This window comes from Hyperoodon ampullatus (assembly GCF_949752795.1).
Source record: "Hyperoodon ampullatus genome assembly, chromosome: 9".
NCBI lineage: Eukaryota > Metazoa > Chordata > Mammalia > Artiodactyla > Ziphiidae > Hyperoodon > Hyperoodon ampullatus.
The window spans coordinates 22151377-22175676 of record NC_136922.1 but is presented as its reverse complement, the minus strand read 5'-3'; the positions used below and the strand labels follow the sequence as shown (position 1 = coordinate 22175676).

Sequence of the window (24300 nt, the reverse complement as noted above, 5' to 3'; positions counted from 1 at the left end):
GCACTCACTTTACATTCTTGTCTTTTTGTATTTATGCACTTCACCTTGCATTTCACCCACGGCTCCGTTATTAACAGGACAGACACCACCCGCAAGCGCTCGCATTTCCTCTTCTAACGCGCCAGCAAAAGGCTCCCGCTGTCCTGCCTGGGGCTCGGGACACCCAGTTGGGAACACAACCCAAAGACAACAGCGAGGCGCACGTAACACTTGCCCGCGCTACACGTCTTCCGCCCGTTGCCAACATGGCCACTAGGCGCCCTCAGTCCCGCAGCTCCGGGCTTTCTTGCGTTTATGGGCTCACGTCCGCTCCTCAGAAAGACCGCTCGGGAAGCCAGGGGGCGTGGGGGCGGGGCCCGCGTCAAGTCGGCTCAAACTCAGCCCAGCCGAGCGCTACCGCGGGGGCGAACGAGCGCGGACCGGAAGTTTCACGGGCGCGCAGGCTGCCGGAGCCGTTACCGCAGCGCACCGGAAGTGGCCCCAGGCCGGCGTCCGGGCCGCGCCCGCAGTGAGTGAGCTTCCCTCAGGCCAGCGACGCCATGGAGCCCGGGGCGGCGGAGCTGTACGATCAGGCCCTGTTGGGCATCCTGCAGCACGTGGGCAACGTTCAGGACTTTCTGCGTGTGCTCTTCGGCTTCCTCTACCGCAAGACGGACTTCTACCGCCTGCTACGCCACCCGTCGGATCGCATGGGCTTCCCGCCGGGGGCCGCGCAGGCTCTGGTGCTGCAGGTAATGGGCGGCCGGCGGGAAGCTCGGGGTGGGGTGGGGTAGGGGGAGGCCGTGGGAGCCCCGACCCCGACCCCCGCGAGCGCGCCCCCGTAGCCGCCGACTCTCCGGGAGCCCAGACCCTTGCGAGCCCGCTGCTCCGTTCGCTGCCGGCCTCAGTTCATCCTCTGGCGCTGCCCCGGCCAGCCTCCTGGGGCCGCGGCTTCAGCAGACAGGCTCTTGGGGTATCAGTTTACTCCTTCCGTGCGAGCGGGGCTGGCCCTCGAGCAGCCTGGTCCGACCGGGTGCACTTGGATATCGGAAGTAGTACATCGACGCTCAGCTCAGAGCCAGGGTCAGCTCCCGCAGCGTGTAACCCTTCGAGGTGCCAGGGCCTGCCGGTCAGAGAATGAAAATAGCGCAGGCTAGACGGGGGAACGGGCGGCAGCACGGACACCTGCACACCCCAGAACTGCGACGACTGGACGTGGAAGGGAGACTGTGTGATTGATGGGTGTGGTCCCCCTGTTCGAAGTGTGCCTTTTCCAGGTCAAAGACAGTCATAGTAGTACTTAATAAGTTTACATTTGAACATATATCTGTACATCCCGGATTAAGTTTATTGTATGTTTGAGGTGCTAGTAATACTTATTCACTGACGTTGACGGGGTACTTGGAATGTAATAACCAAGAGTTTATGTACTGAATGTATAATCTCAGCTGCCAGAAGCATTGGAGATACACTGGTAATGCAGATGGTTAAATAATGGTCTCTCTCCTTGGGATACTTATGCTCTAGTTAAGGAGGTAAAATACAGTAACAGAGAACTATGCAAGGCCAATTATGTGACAGAGCCCATTGGAAGGAAAGGAATAGAAATGATGGTTTGGGAATGGAGAAAAGTTTTATAGAGGAGGTGGGACTTTTTTTTTTAAACATCTTTATTGGAGTATAATTGCTTTACGATGTTGTGTTAGTTTCTGCTGTATAACAAAGTGAATCAGCTATATGTATACATATATCCCCATATCCCCTCCCTCCTGCGTCTCCCTCCCACCCTCCCTGTCCCACCCCTCTAGGTGGTCACAAAGCACCGAGCTGATCTCCCTGTGCGATGCAGCTGCTTCCCACTAGCTATCTATTTTACATTTGGTAGTGTATATACGTCAGTGCTACTCGAAGAGGTGGGACTTTGATGGGATTGAAAGAAGGTACTCAGTCAAGCATTGAGCCTGTTTCTAGGAACCTGAGAAGGTAGAAACGCTGGTGATAACCTCCCACGGTTCTGTAACGTTTTACAGTTTATGAAGTGATTTCAAATGTTCATCTTCTGAAGACTTGCTACAAGCTGCACGTTGGTCAGGTATTTTCCTCAGTGCCTGCATGAAGAAACAGAAGTTTAAAATGTTTAACTACCAAAGATAATATGGTCAGGTGAGGAGTGAGGGTGGTATTCAGTTTCAAAACTTAAGGCTGTTCCTCATCCTTGTAGTTGTTAAGTGCCATCTGAGTGATCAGAGAGCTGTGTGTCAGAGATGTTTTTTAGGAGGCCCTTATGTCAAATTAATGCTTTCATGGAAGACTGTGACGTAGATACGGTTGAATTTTACGTGGCAGATGAGAGTGCCAGTTCAGCAAGGTTAGGTGATTTGACAAAACTCATCATAGAGCTGGAACTCAAAACTTCATTTTTCGGATTCCAGATCTTTCTGTTCTGTTATTTAGCCAGTCCATAGTAGAGTGGGAACACTTTTGTCTAGGGTGATCTTCTGCAGAAAAGATGTAAAGGAGAAAGGAACATTTACTGAGCACCTGGTATGTACCAGTTGTTATATATTTTACATTCTAGGATGTTACTTATTTCTAACACAACCTGAAAGGTTGGTCTTTTCCCTTGTTTTACAGGTGAACTGACAGAGGTAGTTCATGTAAGACACCTACTATGTTTCAGGCACCCTTAAGGTTAAGACTTGGTGAACAGTTTAATAAAGTGAAGGTGGGGCGCAGGGCAGAGAGAGGGTTGGGATGGGCCAGAGGTGAGCCAGGGTTTCAAACCTGGGCACTGTACTAATGATAATGCATTCACTGAACTGTCACCTGAGTTTAGGGGAAGAAGCTCAGTTGAATTGGAGATTGCAGGCAGAAGTCCCTTCCCACAGGCTGTTGAATTGTGGGGCTGGATTTTAGGAATCTGAGTGGTTTGAAGGAGAGGAACTGAAGGTGGAGGATAGCCCTTTGGGGAAGGATCCCAGAGAAGGGATGGGAGAAGGAAGAGGCTGTGTGAGTGGGAGGGGGATGGAGGGAAGTGGGCAGGGCAGTAAGTTTCAGGGAAACCAAGGGGGACAGTTTCCAGCACATGGTTAGGAGGGGTGTAGTGTTTTTTAAAAGTGGTTCTGAATCATCAGTATTGCCCAAGGAACTTTAAAAGAGCAGATATTCCCTGGGTATTTTGGTTGGGTAGATCAGGGTAAGTCCTGGGGAGCTGTTCTTTTATCCACAGAGGCATTTGGCAGTGGGGTGCTTGGGGGTCTCTTCAGAACTCAGGCAAAGAGGGTTTGGATGGGAGTATTGGGGTACTCTGTTCTGGAACCCAAAAGTTCTCCCTTGATATTTTGGGGTATGGGCTGTTGGTGAGGTTTAAGCCTTCTCACACTTTTCCTTCTAATTCTTAGGGCTTGCACAGTCTGAATGTACAGCTTGCCGGACCCTCAGCAGGAAAGATGCATGTAGAAATTGTATTCCACTCCATGATTTATTAGTATGTTTTAAGAAAACAATAATTTTGAATGACATTTCATTCGTATCAGTGGATCCTCTGTGTTTATTCTGGAGTCCAGTTTGGCAAGCTTAGAGGTCCCGCATGAGAGTCAGGAAAGCTGGCTCTCTCTGTTCTGAGCTTGCTGGGAAGTCTTGGGAGAATCACTCTCCTCTCTGTCAGCTGAGAAGGTTGATTGGAGGTCAGGGACATCTCTTCCAGCTCCGCAGTCCAGGATTCTGAAATGAGTGCTGAGGTCAGTGGCAACGTGAGAGGTGAAGCCAGGGGGCAGGCGGGGTGCTGAGTAAGCAGGGGCGGTGGGCGCCGCAGTGTAGTGAGGAACATGAGGCCCAGGGTCCGAGGGAGGCCCCCGGCGTTTGGAGAGAGCCCTTACTGTTGCTTCTTTTCTGGAGTTAAGAGGAAGATGTGGGGCGTCAGGAGGGTGAATGGCTCTGAGGATAACGGGTCTGGTGTCCGGTGTCATTGACGTGAGTACGAGAGGAGTGAGTCAGGGGCTCAGGTTCTCTGAAGTAGAGAGAGATACTGTTTCCAGTTTTCAGCCTTAGGGTTTTACTTATCTTCCTCTGCCTACATCTCCTTTCAGTGTTTGGTGTGTTTCCTGTATAATTTTTTACTTTCTTCTTTGACTGGCAGGACCTTGGGCAGGTTACCCTCTCCGAGCTTAGTTTTCCATTATCTTTGAAACGTCAGTGCTGTCTTGCTCACGGCATTTTCACGAGGGTTTTGAGAGAATGTCTGTAAAAACATTGGCATAGTTAGTGACTTCTTTGGTTCTGTCTTCCTGCCCAGTGCACGCAACAGTTATTTAGCACTTGTCTGCATTCTAGCCCTTTGGAAACTGACTCCTGCACACTTTAAAACATTTTTATTTTATTAAGACTGTTTTTTAGAGTAGTTTTAGGTTCAGAGCGAAATAGAGGGGAAGGTACAGAGATTTCTCACGTCCCCCCTGGCCCCCTCTCCAGCGCCCCCTATACCAACAGCTTCCACCAGAGTGGTGCATTTCTTACAGTTGATGGACTTAGATAGACATATCATAGTCACCTAAACCCACAGTTTACTTCAGGGTTCACTCTTACTGTTCATTTTACGGGATTTGGACAAACGTGTGATGGCATGTAATCCTCATTATGGTGCCACACAAAGTATTTTCACCGCCCTAAAAAAATCCTGTGCGCTCTACCTGCTGCCTCCAACCTCCCTCCCTGCAACCTCTGGCAACCACTGGTCTTTTTATTGTCTTTAAAATTTTGCCTTTTCCACAATGTCATATAGTTGGAATCATACACTGTGTAGCCTTTTCAGATTGGTTTCTTTTACTAATGTGCATTTAAGGTTCTTCCACGTTTTTTCATGGCTTAATAGCTCATTTCTTTCATCACAGAATAATATTCCATTGTCTAGATGTACCACAATTTGTTTATCCATTCACCTGCTGAAGGATATCGTGGTTGCTTCCAAGTTTTGGCAATTATGAATAAAGTTGCTGTACACAATCCGTGTACAGGTTTTTGGGTGGACATATTTTCAACTCCTTTGGGTAAATACCACGGAGCGAGGTTGCTGGGTTGAATGTAAGGGTCTTCTCCCACCCACTTTTCAAGGTGGATCTCCCAACTTCCCTGTCTCCGGGAGGAGATACCATAGGATATATCTCTTGATGACCCTGCCTCTTGGAGCTGTGACATTTCCTCCTGTCATTCCCTCTGGAAGGTGTGCCTTTCATTCAAGGTCTGATGCAGAGCGCCTTCTTCCAAGAAACTACCTTAGCTCTCTTTCACCGGAAATGCTCATTTGCACCCTCATTCTGATGGCATCACACGTATTCGTCACAGCCTCTTCCTGTCAGAGTTGTCACGTCTGGGTCTGTCTTGGCTATAATTCAGGGTTACGTGCGCCCTTGAATGGTGCATACAAAATGCCATTTTCTTGTGCACTTTTGTGGGTGTGACTGTGGCCCAGAAAAGATTAATGACTGATCCACACACCAGAAAATGGAGTTCTTCGAGGTTGGGAGCTGTCATTTGGATTTTTGGTGCCCCTTGCACATTGTAGGCACATCACGGATGTTTGTTGAATTCCCAGGCTAAGACCCGCACCTTCCCTCAGCCCGTGCAGTGTGGGAAGATAGCAGCAGTCCAGTGAGCCGGCTTGTATTTTGTGGATTAAAATTCAACTAATTCCCATCTTCTCTTCTTTCATCTGAGTTGTTGGTGCCTTTACAGCTCTCAGTACCAGGACAGCGTGTTCTTTGCATTTCGAACAAGGCTCTCTGGGGCTATAAAAGTAATGACAGGTGAGACCATTTAGTTATGCATCATTTAGACTTGAAAGTTGGCCTCATGGGCATGTAAATATTTTGAGCCTTGGCTTGTGAAGGTTTCACTTTCATTGATTTTGGAACTCCCCTTTAAAGATTGTTTTCCTAGCGGCATTTGGTGAAGTTGAAGTGCATTTCCATTTTGCCTATGGGAACATTTTTTTTAGTCTACTGCTTCTTCATTCTTTATTTACCAGATTTTGCTGTATTTCTGCAGAACGTGTGGTACAGTACTGGGCGGATGAACTCATTGCAGGATTGCTGTTTGATTTTAGGTGTTCAAAACCTTTGACCGCATGGCCCGTCAGGATGATGAAAAAAGGAGGAAGGAGCTGGAGGAGAAAATCAGGAGGAAGGAAGGGGAGGAGGCCACGGCCGAGCAGGAGCCGGTCCCAGCCCCGGTTCAGGAGGTGGAGGTTGACTCCACCACAGACTCGGGCGGCCCTCGGGAGCCTCCCGGCCTGCAGGGCGCCGTGCAGGAGGTGGCCCACCGCTCCAGGGAGGCAGAGCCGCCAGGAACGGACGCTGGCGCTGCCGAAGCCCCGAGGAGGCCGCCAGCTCTTCCCAAGTAAGAATTTCTACTTTGAGGCTTCTTTCTTTTCTTTTCTTTTTTTCATCACGGTTTATGACAAGATATTGAATATAGCTCCCTGTGCTATACAGTAGGGCCTTGTTGGTTATCGATTTTACACACAGCAGTGTGTATCTGGTAATCCCAGACTCCTAACTTATCCCCACCTCCCTTTCCCCTTTGGTAACCATAAGTTTGTTTTCTGTGTCTGTGGGTCTCTTTCTGTTTTGTATATAGGTTCATTTGTATCTTCTTTTTTTTTTTTTAAGATTCCATGTATAAGTGTTATCATATGATATTTGTTTTTCTCTGGCTTACTTCACTTAGTATGATAATCTCTAGGTCCATCCATGTTGCTGCAAATGGCATTATTTTGTTCTTTTTTATGGCCGAGTAGTATTCCATTGTGTGTGTGTGTGTGTGTGTGTGTGTGTGTGTATCTCACATCTTCATCCATTCATCTGTTGATGGACACTTAGGTTGCTTCCATGTCTTGCCTATTGTAAATAGTGCTGCAGTGAACACTGGGGTGCATATATATTTTCAGATTAGAGTTTTCTCTGGGTATATGCCCAGGAGTGGTATTGCTGGATCATATGGTAACTCTGGTTTTAGTTGTTTAAGGAACCTCCATACTGTTCTCCAGAGTGGCTGCACCCATTTACATTCCCACCAACAGTGCAAGAGGGTCCCTTTCCTCCACACCCTCTCCAGCATTTGTTATTTGTAGAGTTTTTTAATGATGGCCATCCTGACCTGTGTGAAGTGATACCTCATTGTAGTTTTGATTTGCATTTCTCTAACAATTAGCGATTTGAGCATCTTTTCACGTGCCTATTGGCCATCTGTATGTCTTCTTTGGAGAAATGTCTATTTAGGTCTTCTGCCCATTTTTCATTTGGGTTATTTGTTTTTTTATTATTGAGTTGTGTGAGTTATTTGTATATTTTGGGAATTAAGCCCTTGTTGGTTGCATTGTTCGCAAATATTTTCTCCCATTCCTTAGGTTGTCTTTTCGTTTTGTTTATGGTTTCCTTTGCTCTGAAAAAGCTTATAAGTTTGATTACGTCCTATTTGTTTATTTTGCTTTGTTTCTTTTGCCTTGGGAGACTGACCTAAGGAAACATCGCTAGTTTTATGTCAGAGGTGGCTTCTTTCTTGCTTGACATTTGGTGGTTGGGTTTGTCCCTAAGTGGGTCTTACTTGGCAACACACTGACTCTATTTCAGCATTTAGTTAGCTCTTCATGTTTGCAAACTGCCTTACAGTGTGTAGGATGGGAGGTCAACTGGTTTCAGTATTCTTCCTTTTTCTCTCTGTAGGGTAAGGTAATAATCTGCCCACAGTCAAACAGCCAGTTAAGAGCTAGACCAGAGTTAGAGCACTGGGCTCATAGAGTTCTGCTTTCCCATGAGACCTGCCTGTCTGTGTGTCTTGACTCTGTTTTTTTCCCTGCAGGAGCAACTGCTGGGACATGGGCCCACAGTCCTCTTGGTCTAACGTACACCCAAAGAGGTTGTCTGGATTGGGGGACTGCGGACCCAAAGTCCCCTCAGAGTCTGCCACTTGGTAAATGTATTACCTTGGGCAAGCTGTGTCACCTTTCTGTGTCTCAGTTTTCTCCTTTGCACAGCGGAGGTGATAATAACAGCACCTCCCTCAGAGGCTGTTGTGAATATTGAATGAGCCAAGGGTCATGCAGCTGATGAGTTGTAGGGCTTAGATCAAGTCCTGTGCTGTACTTGTCCTCACTTTTCAGGAGTTCTGCTTCCTGGTGCTTCCCTGCCCCTGTTTGGGTGAGAAGAGCTGACACCTCCTTGTGTATGAGCTGCGGCAGTGTCTGAAAGACAGCATGCTGCTCCTGGCCTGCTCTGTTTTTAGGCAAATCTGCTCTCTTCCCTCTTTCATAGGACTGTTCCCGGCCCTCTCCTGGGTTGCCTCTCCCTCCTGGCCCTTCTCTGACTAAACTTCCCTTCTGTTCTTCCCTCTCCTTGCACTCTCCCTCTAACCTGTTTTGGGGACTCTTTGAATGTAGTTCCTAGTTAATGAAGCAAAGTGAACAACTTGGAGTGGCATAAAATGCGGAGTAGGGGGAAAATAAATTTTGTGGAGATGGGTTGGTGCAAGACTGCAGAGTTTCAATAGTTTGGGGCAAGACTGCAGAATCGCAAAGTCCAAGTTCGACTGCATGGAGGGTCGGTGCCCCTAACCCCCTGTTGTTCAAGGGGGGTTAACTGTACATGCAGAGAAAAAGCCCAGAAGGAAATACATTATGAATAGTGGTGGGATTGTGAGTGTTTTTCATTGCTATCGTTGCCCCTCACTGTATTTTCTAATTTTTCTACAATGAATTATACACTTTGCTTTACTAATTTTTTTGCATTCTTTTTATAATTTCTAAAAACTCTATTAAAAGAGGGGATTTGTTTTTAATTCCTGAGTAATAGATTAGAATAGTTGCCTCGTTGTCTTGTAGAGACCCTATTTTTTATCCTTGGACCAATGAGTTGTATTCCAGGTTAGTACCAGCGTTAGTTTTGCTAGTCCTGCCGTGGTGTAAGCATAGGCTGAAGGCTTGGGTGTGTTCCAGGAAACCTTAGTTTGGTGCTGCAGCCTCAACGCTTCCATGGGCTGAGCCTTCTCAGCCTTCAGGTATACACTGGTTTTCTGTGAACAAAACAAGAAATTGTGGTCCACATCTCTCTAGTTCCATCTGAAAGGCTGTGCTGTGGCAGATCTGAAATGGAACATGAAAGCCATCCTTGTCCTTGTTGTAGCTTTTGTGGCCCCCCAAGTCCCTCCAGTCAGTGCCCAGAATTGCTTACCCTATAAACTGTAGATCTGGGGGTTCTGTTAATTAAATAACTTAAAATAGTTATTCTTTAGGTGACCACACAGAAGCACTGCCTTTGTGGGGCACCCTGTCCAAAAACCAGTTACATACCTAGAATCTGGGTCTGACGCTGCTGACTTCTGATTACTCCTGCTTGCTACCCATTTGCTGGTGCTTCTGCCCAGTATTAGGTAGTGGTGATGGCAACTTCTCTCAGTCTACAGGCAAATCACACTTTGGAGTCAACCCCCTGTCCCCAGCCTAGGCCCTGCCAACCATGGGTTAAAGTTTTTGAAGTGTACATTTTCATTTATACATAAAATAAAGTACAGATTTTTACACATAAAGCCACATGCCGCCACCCTAGTGCTCAAAGTGCCCAGTTTTATTCCTTAGAGATGAGAGAATTTGGGTACACAAAAATTTCCGTGTCCATACAAGATAGCTTTGAGAGGTGCACATACTCTGCAAAGGAGCTTCACAGTTTATGAATTGTCCGTAGTGAAGATATTGTAAAAAGTGCTGCTTAGAGCCCCAGTGTTTATATTGTACTTGACCCAGTGATATGTGCTCAAAGGACTTCTAGGGAGCTGGGAAACTTTCAGAAATGCTGATGACATTACTAGTGCTGTGGAAGGAGAGAGGGATGCAAAACCAACAGCATCAACGTCCTAATCACTAAGTCGGGCACCTCTCAGAGCTGTTGGTGGGGTTTGCGTCTTGGATTCCATCTGTGTCTGGTCCCGCTTCGGTGGCCATAGGTCCTGCAGTTTCCCTCTCGATCTGCAGGTGTCGCTGTAGGCAAAACAGTGATAACTGCATTTGCTTGTGCTGGGAGGCTGACAAAAATGTACAAAAGGCTGTGCCATCTCTGGCTTTTGCCCTTATAAATCACAAACAGCATTCTTTAAAAAGAAGAAAAAGGAAAGAAAGTAACACTGAGAGTAAATTACAGTTGGCCCTTGAACAACACAACCTTGAACTGCACAGATCCACCTATACATGGATTTTTTTCAGTAGTAAACGCTACAGTACCACAGAATCTGTGGTTGGTTGAATCGTGGCTGTGGAACTGTGGATACAGAGGAGCCGCTCCTGCGCTGTCTGTGTTGAATGGTGGTACATGCCCTGAGTCCCTCCCGAGCTACCCCTCTGTCCTGCACGGGGAAGCAGACAGCAGGGCCTCGTGAGAAGGGGGTGTCATGGAACTACTTGATGTGTTGCCCCATCTGGTGAAATCCTGGTAGAACAAGGGTGTGTTAGAAAGCTGCTCAGTGCTTTCTTTTATTTTGGGTGGCGTGGCCTTTGTGTCCAGCTGTTACAGGGACCCATCTTGGGAAAGAGACGGTGTAGTTTGGAAGAGAGGTTTCAGATTTCTAATAGTATCCTCAGCAGACGCTTCGTCTTCGTCACGCCGGGTCCATTTGCCCCAAGCACAGCACTGTTCACGTTCTTCAGTGCTCTTGTCCACGCAGCAAGGCCTTCCAGCGCCTCTGTCCCTCTGCTCCCCGCCACAGGTAACCGCGTCTCCTCTGAGCCTGGGTGTCATCTCACATCTGTTTATGGCTAGTTCTTACATCTTTCATTTTTGGGGCAGAGACTTACTCAGCCCCTCTCAGCCCCCAGCTGTGTGTCAGGTGAGCATCCGATGCGTGCTGAGTTCATTCTTTAGTGCCTCTCCTTTGGTTCTACTCACCCATGTCTCGTGACGTCTGTGGCTTAGATGTCCCTTAGGCGGGCTGTCACAAGAGCAGAAGGGTGCTGCTCTCTGCTGGGGCATCCTTTCTGTATGCAGTCATGCTGCCTGAGAGCTGGCTTCCTGGATTTGTCTCTAAATGGGGTCCTTCCTTTGTTGGTCCCTGCTTTTTCAGGTGCCCATTGCAGGAGGCCCTTTGATAGAGTCACGTGGACATACCGGAATGCTACCCCAAATACCCACCCTGTCGGCTTATGGTGAAGATTGACTGAGGTCAGTGTGTAAGACCTGGTGAGCAGGATTCCTGGCGCATAGTGAGCCCTCAAGTAGGTACGAGCTGTTCTCAGTATTGCTTTTCTTAACTTAAACAAGAACAAACTGTTTTTCTTCCTCATTATGCTCAGTGTAGACTATTTGGAAAATAAAGATAAGTGTGTAAAGAAGAGAAAACATCCTACCACTCCCTATTAACTTTCTGGGATATTTCTACAGTTTTTTCTATGCATATAAACATGTGCGTGGGTGTGTTTGAACACACACACACACACACACATACACACACAACAAAGTATGCTTATAAAATTGTCTTACACTGTGGCTTCTGTTTCGCTGAACATTGTATGCTGAGCATTTCCTGCATCCCTTTTGCTGATTTTGAATTCATATTGTACACTGTTGAGTGTTGTGTGCCCAAGAGGTTCTTTTGCTCAGATGAGGTTGTTGGCTGTAATCATGCACTCAAGAGAATAGTAAACAGAAAGCCAGCAGTCCAGGGATGTCTGCCAGCTTTCCCCCACTGGGGCTCTGCTGGGCCTGCCTGCCTCAGGGTCTGTTTTCAGTCTCATCTGGTATAGAAGCTGTTCTTTCACCCAATTCACCCTGAAACTGCCCCTTCTCTAAGGAACCTCAGGTGTAAGTGGCCTCAGGGATTTGATTTAAATCATAGATGAGGAAGACCTGATATAAATTGTTTGTTAGAAGTATTTTTTTTCCTCTAGAAGCATTGTGTTTTTGTTTTCATTTTGCAATTCATTTCTAGCTTATAGGCTTTATTTTTAGAAGAGGTTGGCCTGTATATCTTACAGCGATGACTTATGTTGAGTTGGTTGGATACTGAAGCCGGATGGTAAAAATGACCTGGCGTCCTAGCCTGTGGGAGTGAGCATGTTTGTGGGCCGGAGGAGGAGGCCAGTGAGACTCCCCCAGGGTACTCTTCCCCCTGGGAAATGTGTACTTCCAGTTGCCAGAGCCCAATCTGCTTCCTTTTAACAGATGGAGAAATGGAGATGAACAGTGGTGAAGTGCTTTGCTTGAAATCATAGTTAGAAGGGAGGGCCAGAGTCATGGGGAATTGAAGCAGTTCCCAGTGTGCTTAGAGGCCCAGACATGGGTATGTTCGTTTTGCTATTGTTAAGAAAAAGGAACTATTACCAGAACTATCTAAGAGATACTTTTCAAAACTAACACAACGAGTTTCTAATTGAATATTTTTCTATGTCATTAAAGAAGAATAACTTTTTATGCTAGCTTTTTTTTTTTCCTATTGAAAAAAAAGGTATATGCACCTTGTGGAAAATGTATTAGGTTGAATTTAAATACAAAGGTGAGTAGACAAGAATGCAGTGAATCCGCGTGTACTCACTGCCAACCCTGTGACGTACACCGGGCCACTTCTCCCCCTCCTGTGTTATTCAGAAGCAAATTCTACCTCATCATTTCATCTGTAAATGTTTTCAACCAGTGTTTAAACTTCCAGTTTTCTCATAATGTCATAATTTTTTTTAAAAAGTTTAAATCTATAATAAGGCTCCAACCACATATCACTTTGTAACTGACTCTCTGTTTCTCTTGCTTTTATTCTCTCAAAATTTATTTGTTAAGAAAAAAATCAGGTTGTTGGTATGTTGAGTTTCCCACTCTCTGATTGTTACGTGGTGTAGTAAATTGGCAGTTGGATTTAGGGTCAATACTTTTGAAAGTTAGAAGCCTGTGTAATGAAAGTGAATTCTCCCTGAAGGCAGCCATTGTCCATACTTTTGTAAAAGTTTTCTGTTTTATAAACTTTTTGTTTTTCATATTTGTTTATGTATATCTTCTCTGTTGTATACAATATGCGGTGCGTGGACTTCTAGTTACATCCCCCCGAGCAGCTGGCAAGCAGCTAACAAGGAGGTAGTCTCCCTGTTGCCAGGTGCCATTTTTCCCAGTGTGCGTTGTCACTGTCCTCAGCTATGGGGCTTTAAGATGCTGATTCCTGGGCCTGCCCCTGGAGATCAGATTTAACTGGCCCAGGTGCGACCATGTGTCAGGATTTTCAGAAGCTTCCCAGGTGACTCTGCCTGTAACCAAGAGTCAGACTTGACTACAGTCTTTCTCTCGACTCCCTCAGAGTTCTACCCTGTGGATGTAGTGTCATTATTTAGTGAGTCTCCACAGGCAGTGTAATCAGGTTGTTTCCATTCTACTGTGGTCACAAATGATGCTGCAGTGACTGTGCTGTATGTGTTTCTTGGAACATGTGTATGAATATCTGTTGGACGAATTCCCAGAACAGGAATTACTGGGTCAAAGGGTATGAAGTGTGTAATTTTGATGGATGTTGCTAAAGTGGCCCCAGAGAGATTGTACCAGTTTGTTCTTTCACTGCGAGGCTGTCTGAGGGTGGGTACCTGACCCACCCCAGGTGCCAGCCGGCAGCCCTAACCCATTTCTTGGCTGCTCTTACCTTTGCTTCATTGGTTTTATTTGAAATGCCGTTCACTGTGACATATGTTGGGTTCTGATTCGCTCTTTGTATGTTTCTGTGTGTTTTTTTCCTTTTCTGTTCCATTTATTCATAGATACTAAACCATTTGTTCTATTTGTTTGCCAGTACCAAGCTGTTTTATTTACCGTAGCTTCATTATGATACATTTGAATACTTGGTAGGACTAGTGTTTAATCCCTTGCCCCCAGACTTTTCTGGAAAATTTTTCCATGTGAAAATTCTGTTGAAATTTTCATTGGGAATACATTAAATTTATGTTTTGAATTAGAGAGAAGTGACAGCTTTACATTATTGAGTCTTTTTGTCTAAGAACAGGGTATATTTTATTTATTCAAGTCTTGTTTTATGTTCTTCTGTAGAATTTTAATGTTTTTATTCAATAAGCCCCGTACCCCGTACTGAATTCTCTGTTTTCTAATAGTTTCTCTGTTGATTTTCTTGGATTTTCTAGGAATACAGACTCTTCAGTTTTTATTATAGTATTTTAGTGACAACTCTATTTAGTAATAAATACATTTTTAATATTTTGAATTTTAAATGTAACTTCATTTTTTTTCTCCCTCTCAAAATGTGTTGCCCCGAGCACCTGGAAGGATGGAGCTGACACTAGCTGCAGAGGGAAGGGGTGGGGGGCAGCTGGTTCTGAGGCTGACAGGTTAGGCTTTGGCCGCAGCGGGGTCTTCGGGGTCTGAGAAGCTGTGAGCCATGTAGGTGGAGTCCGAGGGGAGCAGGACTGGAGGTGGGAGTTTGAAAAGCATTGGCATATCAGTGGGTTTAAAGGCACAGACTGGGTGAGATCACCAAGGCAGTGAGTGTAGATGGAGAAGAGGTCCAAGGATTGAGAGCCGGGGGGGTTGTACATGAGGTGAGGGGGCGTCTGCCTAGGGGGCCAGGAGAGCGGGGTGTGTGACCAGGGGGAGCAGGTCCGAGCAAGGCAACCAGGGGAGTGTCCTGTCACGAGGGAGGGAGGCCAGTGGTGACACGCGCTGCACCGTCACATGTGCTGCTACTTCACCCTTCGCTTGCTCCCTGCAGCCATCCAGCCCTGAAGTCCTCAGCTCGCTCGTCACCCCTTTCCTTTGGGATACACTCCTGACCTGTCCCCTGGTTTCTGTTTCTGCGGTTGGCTCGCCTTGTGGCGGGTGCTTCTCTGGCCTCTGGCTCAGACTGCACCCTTGTCTCTGGCCCCGGGTGGCGGCTCCCACGTGTGTCTCCGTGTAAACTGCCTTTTTTGTGTCTTTAGCCCTCGGTGCTAGTTCTCTCACCGGGGAAACCAGGAGGAGGGCAGTCGGCAGAAAGTGATGGAGGGACAGTGCAGCTTTTCTGTTACTGTGTGCACCTTGGTCTATTTATCTTGTCCACTGTGTGTCCAGTGCCTGGAACGTCCCTGACGGCATAGTTGGCACTTATTAACCAGCAGAGTGAGTGAGTAATTCAAATTAAAAGTCATGTTAAAAAATGATAAACCTTTGAATTTTAACATATCTAATGAATTCCATTATCCAGTAACATTCAGTTTTTTTTGAATTTTCATAGAGTTAGGGCTTTCACATCTTCTATGTACTGTTCATCCCTGTCTTCTTTTAGGGCAACTCAGTGTTCTGTAAACTCCCTAATTGAGTCCTGTGTGGTCATAGAGCCCTGAGGCCTCCATCGTTTCCCTGTTGCTGTACTGAGGGGCCAGGCACTCAGCTCCCCTGGTGGCGAAGAACCCTCTAGGGACAGAGCCCGGGACTGGGAGCCAGGAGCCCTGGTGTGAGCGGGCCTTGGGCCCTGTAGGCTGTACTGCAAGGGAGCGGGAGCAGGCCTGAGTTGTTTGTCTCTTTTTCTTAAGCCAGGGAGCCTGCCCTCCTGTGAGTAAGTGGAGTTCTGGGAAGGCCTCTGCGTACAACAGGTGAGGGCTCAGCAGTTGGCTGACGTAGGGCTGCGAGGCACGGGTGGCTTCATCTCCAGGCTCACTTCGAGAACCCCTGGAGTAGGACGTCTGGGATGACTCAGCTCTGAATCCTGCGTGTCTGGTTGGTTGTGAGCCTGGGTTCTGAGTACCTCTCGAGGGTCAGGTCCGTGGCTTCGATGATGCGATGGAATGGGGCCAGTCCTTAGCTGAGCAAGGGCCACCACGTGTTCTCGCATGTAGCTCTCAAGGTCTGTTTATTTTGTGGTCTCTAAAGAAAACTTTCATTTTTAGATAATTAAGATTGCCCAAAAAAGTTGCAAAAATCATGCAAAGGACCCTGTACATCCTTCTCCCAGCATGCCAGATGTCTGTGCCTCCTGTAACCAGGGGCTGCTGTGAGCGCATCTGAAGACCTTGTTCCAGTTTCATCCATTGTTCCAGTAGTGTCCTTTCTCCCAGGCCAGCGTTGCATCCGTTGTCGTCACTGCATTATGGGCACGTCTCCTCAGTCTCCTCTATCTGGCACAGTTTCTTAGTCTTGTCTCTCATGACCTTGACCCTTTTAAGGCGTACTGACTTCTTTTTTTCCTTGGTAGAATGTCTCTCAATGTGGTTTTGTCTGATGTTTCCTTGTGACCGGCTAAGGCTGCCACAGTGGCTGCTTTTCTTCTGTGCTAAAGAGTTACTATTTTCCCTTTTGTGATTAATAAGTGTCTTGTGCGGAGATACTTTGAGACTCTGAATATCTTGTTTTTTCTCATACTTTGCCCACTAATCTTAGCAACCATTGATTATTCTTGCCTGAAACAGTTATTGCTGTGGTGTCTGCCAAATTGCGATTTCCTGTATATCCTTCTTTCTACATTTATTAATTGGGATTATATTGCTAGGAATGGCTTTTCTTTCTCCTCCACTCACTCACTCATTCATGCACTTGTTTGTGTGTGTCATTGTGTCCTTACAGATGTTGACTCCATGGTTATGGCCCCACTGTCTTGAGTTGTTGCTCAGGGTGCCCTTCAAATGGGCTTGTCCTTTTGACACGTTCGCATCATTTTCTGAGCACTTCTCTGCGTGCTTGCGCCACAAGATGTTCCATGTCATCCTGCTGTGAAGTCGGCTTTTTCTCCAAGTGGCCTTCACTTTTTTCTTTTTTTTTTAATTTAAATTTATTTATTTATTTTTGGCTGCATTGGGTCTTTGTTGCTGCACGCGGGCTTTCTCTAGTTGCAGTGAGCGGGGGCTAGTCTTCGTTGTGATGCGCGGGCTTCTCATTGTGGTGGCTTCTCTTGTTGTGGAGCACGGGCTCTAGGTGTGCAGGCTTCAGTAGTTGTGGCACACGGACTCAGTAGTTGTGGCTTGCGGGCTCTAGAGCGCAGGCTCAGTAGTTGTGGCGCACGGGCTTAGTTGCTCCAAAGCATGTGGGATCTTCCCGGACCAGGGCTCGAACCTGTGTCCCCTGCATTGGCAGGCGGATTCTTTTTTTTGTGTGTGGTACTTGGGCCCCTCATCGCTGCGGCCCCTCCTGTTGCGGAGCACAGGCTCTGGACGCGCAGGCTCAGCGGCCACAGCCCACGGGCCCAGCCGCTCCGTGGCATGTGGGATCCTCCCAGATCGGGGCACAAACCCGTATCCCCTGCATCGGCAGGCGGACTCCCAACCACTGCGCCACCAGGGGAGCCCCTGGCAGGCGGATTCTTAACCACTGCTCCACCAGGGAAGTCCCCGGCCTTGGCTTTTGATTGGAGAATGGTCTGAAATCAAGGATCTGGGCACCAGGTGTCCTGTCGCTTCTGGTATCCTGGCTTCTAGGACTGTTTTATGCCCATTTCCTGGTTACTTTACCCTCTGAAACCATCCTGCCCAACTTTTCACTTACAGTTTTCTTTCCTCCCTTTAAAAAAAATTCATGGTATGGATTAAGAGTGTGAATCTCGGAGTCAAAAGCCCTGCATTCAAATGCCAGCTCAGACCTTGCTGAACCATCTGGCCTTCAGGCCTTAGTTTTCCCATATGTCAAGTAGGGGTGATGATTCTCAGCTTAAAGTGTTGTTGTGAGGGTTAAATGAGAGAGTAAAATGAGAGTGGTCAGTACAAGCTGAGTGCTCAGTTGGGTGCTTTCATTCAGCAGGTATTTATGGAATGAATGCTTGTGTAGGTTTGTTTCAGGGCCTGGGGCATGTGGGGTTTGGGAGTGCCAGCCCGGTGGGGCCTCCGGCCAGCTGGTGCAGGGGCAGTGCCTCCGACGCCTCCTTGTTCCCAAGCTGCTCTACAGCTGGAGGGATACGGGGAGAGAGGAGTGGGTGCTTCGCTGTCCCCAGTTAAAGGAGCAGTCCTGGTTCTAGCCCATCTCTGGGTGGCACTGTCCCGTGTGGGGTTGGAAGGAACTTCTCCTCCTCCTCTGGCGTAACCTTTCTGCCTTTCTTGGCCGGTTCTTCCGTGGAGTGGGGTGTGGCTCACAGTAAGTGCAGCCTGGGGGCTGGTGAGGGGGGCAGTTGGAAGGAAACCAGCCAGCGCCCCTAGTTTTCTGCAGTGGTGGCCACGAGCCCCCAGATGCTTAGACAGAATCTTCTCTGCTGGGGAACGGCAGGAGGGGTGGGAGACAGGTCTGGGCTGGCCCCCCCACGAAGCCCTGTGCCTTGGGCACCCGATCCGCCCCCGCCAGTGTCTCCGGGCAGGAAGACAGGCTCCCCGAGAGCTTTCTGTTCTGCTGCTGCTGGAGCGTTGCAGTAAGTGGGTAGGTAGGACTAGCTGTGACCTAAAAACACTTGAGCATTTTCTGGGCGTCCCTGGGGAAAGCTGAATAAAGTAGGAGGAATGTCATTTCAGATGCTCCTGTTCTCCCAGGAGAACAAACTTCCAGGCCTCTTCTTGCCTCTTGTTTCTGAAGGCGGTGCTGCTGACTCTGTGATCCTGGTGCCTACAGGCTGACCCTGTGACCTTGGTACCTACGGGGTGACCCCATGACCCCAGTGCCTGCATGCTGACCCCATGACCCTTGTGCTGCACAACGCGGTGCAGTGATGACCGGTTTCCTAACTTGCTTCGTGGGACCGCCCACCCCTGTCCACTCTGTTGGGTCTGGAATAAGAGAACAGAAAGAAGTCTCTTCTCCTTCCCAAGAAAAACAAGTCCCAAACTCTCCAAACAACAAAAACAGCAAAACTCATGGAGGTACCTCGCAGAGCTCAGAGTCAGGAAGGAGGGGGACGGTTGCCACACAGCGGGTGTGGGGTGTGGTCCCTGTCCTCCAGCAGGTTGGCAGTGCCCTCTTAGTGACACAGAGTAGATCTCACTGTTAACAGCAGTTTTCAGGTTTAGGCTGAAATCTGATGAGGAGGATGGTAGGGAGAGCCCTGCGAGCGAGGGTGGCCCTGGGCTCTGCAGTCTCGGTTGGCTGCCGGGTAGAGGCTGTGCCCCTGAGTCCCGTGGTCATTTCTTTACAGACTCTGCCTCCTTGTGCCAGTCTCTTCCCCACTTTGTGGCTTTGTGGCCGAGCGCCTTTGATTTTGCTGCTGCAGCCTTTACTTAGATCTGTCTCCCTTGTACCCCTCCAGCCCTAGAACCTCCTTTTTCCTTAAAACCATTTTTTCACTGGTGTTTTGAAAAATGCTGCACGCAGATATTTAAAGAGATAGCAATAGCAGAAAGGGGGGCCGTGGAACATCAATTCTCCTCTCACCATGACCCCACCTCCCTGTTCTGTCCGCAGAGAGGCCCCCCGGCGTGAGCCTGTCACCACGGGGACACCACAGGGGAAGTCTGTGAGGACCCGAGGGTGCTTATGTGCTCCTCTCCCCTACTTTTTAGAAAAACAGGCTGTGTATTTTAGAGGAGTTTTAGGTTCCCAGCAAAATTGAGCAGAGCACAGAGTCCACACGCAGCCCCGCTCCCACACGCACAGCCTCCCTGTGTCACCATCCTGCCTTTGGGTTGATTCCCTAGCAGGATAGCGCGCTGTGTACACTGCTCGTCCCTGGCTTTTTTCACACGGTGAACCTTATAAATGTGTCCTCTTCGGTGCTCTGTGTTCTTTGGAGTGGCCACCTGGCGTGTTCCTCTGTGTAAACTGTGCTCAGTGACTGCCTGCTCCGTCGGCCTCGTTTCTCATGGAACTAGAGGAGAACAGTGACTAAACAGACTATGAGAGTCTAACAGTCCTAAAAATACCTTCCGAAGTAATGTGTATTCACTGAGGAAAATGAATGAGGGGGCACAGACTGTCCAGAAGCCCAGGAGTGGGTGTTGCCTTTTTTCCAAAAGGCTTTTGGTTCATAGAATAAAAAAGAATGAGAGCTGACACACAGATTTGGGCATCTCCAGTCGTGAATGTTTCTGTGGCAGGTGTTCTTGGAGCATCAGTGACTCACGGGTCTGCGCTGTGGCACCGTCACCTGGTGGTCCTGGAAGAGAGAAACGTGCGGTTTAACCCAGCATTTACCAAATCAATTAGACCACGGGGCCTTTTCCTTCCTTTCTAATTGGCCTGCTGTCACCTTGAGGGACTTTTTTTTGGAGGAGCCTGAAAGGTTGTAGAAGTACTAAGTTCTCATTTATTTCATCCAGAAAATATATTTCTTTGAAGTTTTTCATTAATTTTAATTTACACAACAGTTAAAGAGTACACTCAGAAGCATAGGTAAATCTCAGGCCCCCTTTGACCACCCCGATCGCAGTTTGCTCCCAGTGGCAACTGCTTTTCTGGAGCTCACCTTTTGTGTTTGTTTTTTAATTTCAGTGATCACAGGTTTTAGTTTCTCAGATGGCTGGTTGATTTTTTGGAGTGCAGTGTCCCTCCCGTCACTTGGAAGGGTGATCGTGTCTGTTGTGGAGTCCTGGTGCCCGGTTCCCTCCATGGCTCTCAGCAGCACTTCTTTCCCTGTAGAATTTGGTGGCCTCCGCCCTGGGAAGCTGGCTTTTCTCAGGGTTTGGTGATTCCTGATTTTGTGTTCATTTTTGTGCTTGAGACTCCTGTTACCCTGTCTGTGAATGCTGTCACTGTTCCACACCTGGTCTCTAGAAATTTTTAGGTGGTGGCCTAGGGTGTACTGTGCTGGTTGCTGTTCTGCAGGAATGGAGTTCCACTTCCCAGGTGTCACCAGACATGTCCCCACACTCTCTGGGCTGGGTGCCACTTGGTTCAGATTTTGTATGTGTTGGGAAGGGGGCAGGAGGTGGACTCGTGGCCCTTCTGTTGTCCTGCTGTCAGCGCGCTGGCCCTCCTTATTTGGGAGAGACCAGAGCTGGGTCCATCTCTGCATCTTTGACCCCTCCACGCAGACCGGGGCTTGAAGCCTCCTGCTCGGACCGTGGCCTTTCTCCATTCCACTTAGTCTCATACACACTTATGCAGGTATGTAAAATACTTCCCTGAAGCCTGGTGGCCTCCTCCCTCCCTCCCTAAGGCTTCGAGTCACTCAGCCCCGTCTCACGACCCAAGCTCCTTGGGTGCTTTCTCTCCGGTCCCTCTCCTCCTGCAAGCCTCATGCTCTGCACTTCAGACTTCTGTCCAGGGAGGGGCATCTCCTGCTGTTCCCCCTCCATCCTCGGCTCATCCCCTGATGTCTCTGTGGACCTTCCTTCCCCCTCACAGGAGGATGCTCCCCGCTGCGCGCCGGCTCCTTTTCTGTTGGCCTCCCTCTCCGGCCTGTGCACGCTCGCTCCAGTGCTGTCCAGGCCGGGCCTCCCTGAAGTCTCTCGGGTGCGTTTTCCCAGCATGTATCACTTTCTGCATCTCAGACTTCATTCGTGTGCATAAGTACGACATAGGCTTGAGGGGTGCGCCCTGCAGCTAATTATGCAAAGCAGGTTGTAAGTTAGAAACCCAAAAGGTTATCCTGCCTGAACTGCCCCCTCCACGTGCAGCCTGGCCTGCTCTCCTGGTTCTGGGGAGGGGAGTGCTCTGGGCACCGGCACTGCCTCCGTCCACCTGCTCAGCAAGGGACCATCTCAGCACAGGGCTCACCCCCGTCTCTGCTGAGGGGTCGGGGCCACCCCTGCACGCTGCTGAGGGCCTGCCGACCCCGTCATCTTCCCACTGTCCCTAGTCACCAGCTCACCTGGGCCCAGACCTGGAAGGCACCTGGAATACTTGGTAGATTTAGCCACATACTGCTTAGTACTGGTTCTTGCAGGCCTGATGGTGGTCTGTTCAACCACCAGCCGGCGAAGTAATACTAGTTAGCTCTAAGTCATGAGGTTGAGCTGGAGCCCACCAGACACCCTGGGCCTATCTTACAGTTGAGGCTGCTGCCCCCTCGAAGCTTTCACTTCCATCCCCGGGCAGCTTCTGGCCGACTCTAATTCAGAACCGCCTGGGGAAGGGGGTTCGGAGAGACGGGCCCCCTTAGCCAGGGTGGCACAGCACACACATCTGTTATGGGTGCAGTTTTCAAGTGCAGTCTGATGTATTTTTACAAATGAGCATTGCCGTGAATCACCACCCAGAACAAGATATTCCCAAACGAGAAGTAACTGGAAGTTTCCCCATGCGCTCCTTCTGTGTGCCACCCACTCCCTTACAGTCGCTGCATATGTGTGTGTCCGTGGTTTTGTTAGATAAGCCAATGACATTGAGGCTGTGCCGTCTGCATTCCTACTGCGAGCCTGTCCCCACAGCTGGGCAGTGGACTGTGTGTGCCGAGCTTTTAAATTTTTACTCTTTGAAAGATGAGATACACTCATGTTTTAATGTTTATTTCTTTTATCGTGTGTGAAGTTGTACGTAGTGTCATGCATTTAAGGGCTGATTGTATATCTTTTTTCTGAGAATACTCCATGTCTTTTGCTCATTTTTCTATTAGGGTTTTGTTACTTTTTTCAACTTTTAAGAGCTCGCTCTCTATATTGGGGAAATGAGACCTCTATCTGTAATATATTATAAATATTTTCCTCTTGGCTTATGATAGGTTTTGCTGCAAGCAAAAGTGTTTTTCTGTCTTGTTTTTTTTTTTTGCGGTACGCGGGCCTCTCACTGTTGTGGCCTCTCCCGTTGCAGAGCACAGGCTCCGGACGCGCAGGCTCAGTGGCTATAGCTCACGGGCCCAGCCGCTCTGCGGCATGTGGGACCCTCCCGGACCAGGGCATGAACCCGCGTCCCCTGCATCGGCAGGTGGACTCTCAACCACTGCGCCACCAGGGAAGCCCAAAAAGTGTTTTTTAATATTTAAAATGTTTGTGTCATAAACTTTATCAGATTTTTTTTTTGATTTTGAGTTAGAAAGCTTTCTGTGTTGAGTTGAGTTGAGTTCAGGAAGGATTTCACCCATTCTCCTGTGGTACTTGTGTGCTTTTTTTCTATAGTTCCGTGAAAGTAACCCTTGTGTGGTGTCATTTTTTATATCTATGCCTCTGATTCATTTGCTCTCTTTGTACATGTGAGGTGTGGATTCAGTGTTACCATTTCCGAAATGGTTGTTCAGGTGTCCTTATGACATCTGTTATAAACTGCAGGGACCGCGTTTTGCAAGAGGACTTGACAGGTCTGAGCCCAGGGGATGTGAGCCTTTGGCTCAGCCTTGGCCCTCCCTGAGGCACTGGTGACACTGCCCGGGTCCGCACATCGTCCGGAAGGCGTGTCCCACGGGCCACTAGACACCTGTTGAGCGGTGCTCCTGCCGGGGAAAAGCTCCCTCACTTCCCTCTTTTAGGGTGTCTCTGAGGCACCGCTTCAGCACCTACTCCCCGAACGTGTCTGAGCGGACTTGACTGCTGAGCCTGAGTCAGGGACAAGGCGGTGGCAGAGCTGTGTGCCTGTGGACAAGTCACAGTTCTGTCCTGGATAAATGAGGGGATTGTGCCGGATGATCTCTGCGGTCCTTCCAGCCCTCTGTCCTGTAATGCTGGGGGCACAGCATTTGCACAGAGCACTTGTCCTGCATGGAGCCACAGCATCCCCTGAGCGTGGCCCGAGCCCTGTGTGTGCTGCTCGTCGGGGGCACAGGACCGGCGGGTGGCTTTGTCTGTGGGGAAAAGCTGTGTGGCTCGGAGCCTCACAGCCAGCTCCTTATGTTGTGTTTGCTTTTCAGACCCGTAAGTTTATATCAAGAGGTGATTCTCTGAAGAGTTGCTAAGCGTTCATTTATTTAAAAAGGAAAACTAGGTTTCCTCCTAAACTTCTTAACCCTGCCAGACCATGCTCCATGTTTTTAAGAAATATTTTGTGCCACTGCATTTGACTATTCTAGGTGAAGTCTACCAGTGTCGCTTCAGTAGTGCTGTGCTGGTCATGAGTTTTCAAAAAGGTGACCAACTTTCAGTAGATCCCAGAATGAAACAGATTCACACATGGTTGTGTACCTGGAAAATTCACAGTGTGATGAGACCAGGCAAAAGATTTGTATCTAAAATTGAGCTCTTTTCCAGGCTCAGATTAATTATAAACATGCTGCCACCTGCCTGCTGTCTAGAGGGACGTGTAGAGGGGTGTGGGTCAGAGGACAGTGCATATAGGGCCCAGCGTCACCTGCTCCCTCCAGGCCGCCAGCACTCCACGGTGTCCCTCCCTTTGAGAGCTGCCCATCAAGCAGGACTTTCCTGCTTTCATGTGCATTCAAACAAGCGGAGTAATCTGCTTTAGGGTTTCTTTATTCCACTAGAAGTTAAGTTTATATATTGATCAGTTTTTCTTATCTAGGACTTTTCCTGGAGACATGACCATTAGAGGATTTTAGCAGGTGAATTGCATGTGTGTTAATTTATTATAGGTTACATTTGTTCAGTAACTGTGACTG

General features: G+C 48.4%; 1 protein-coding gene across 2 annotated transcripts in view; it reads left to right on the top strand.

The window, feature by feature from the left end:
- The window catches only part of NUDCD3 (NudC domain containing 3), a 74658-nt gene continuing 50358 nt past the window's right edge, over positions 1-24300 (top strand). For both annotated transcript variants that reach the window (XM_079711728.1, XM_079711727.1), the window contains exons 1-2: positions 1-731; positions 6080-6372. In XM_079711728.1, the coding sequence (XP_079567854.1) occupies positions 540-731; positions 6080-6372 (485 nt within the window). In that variant the 5' untranslated portion in view covers positions 1-539. The remainder of the gene's footprint in view (positions 732-6079; positions 6373-24300) is intronic.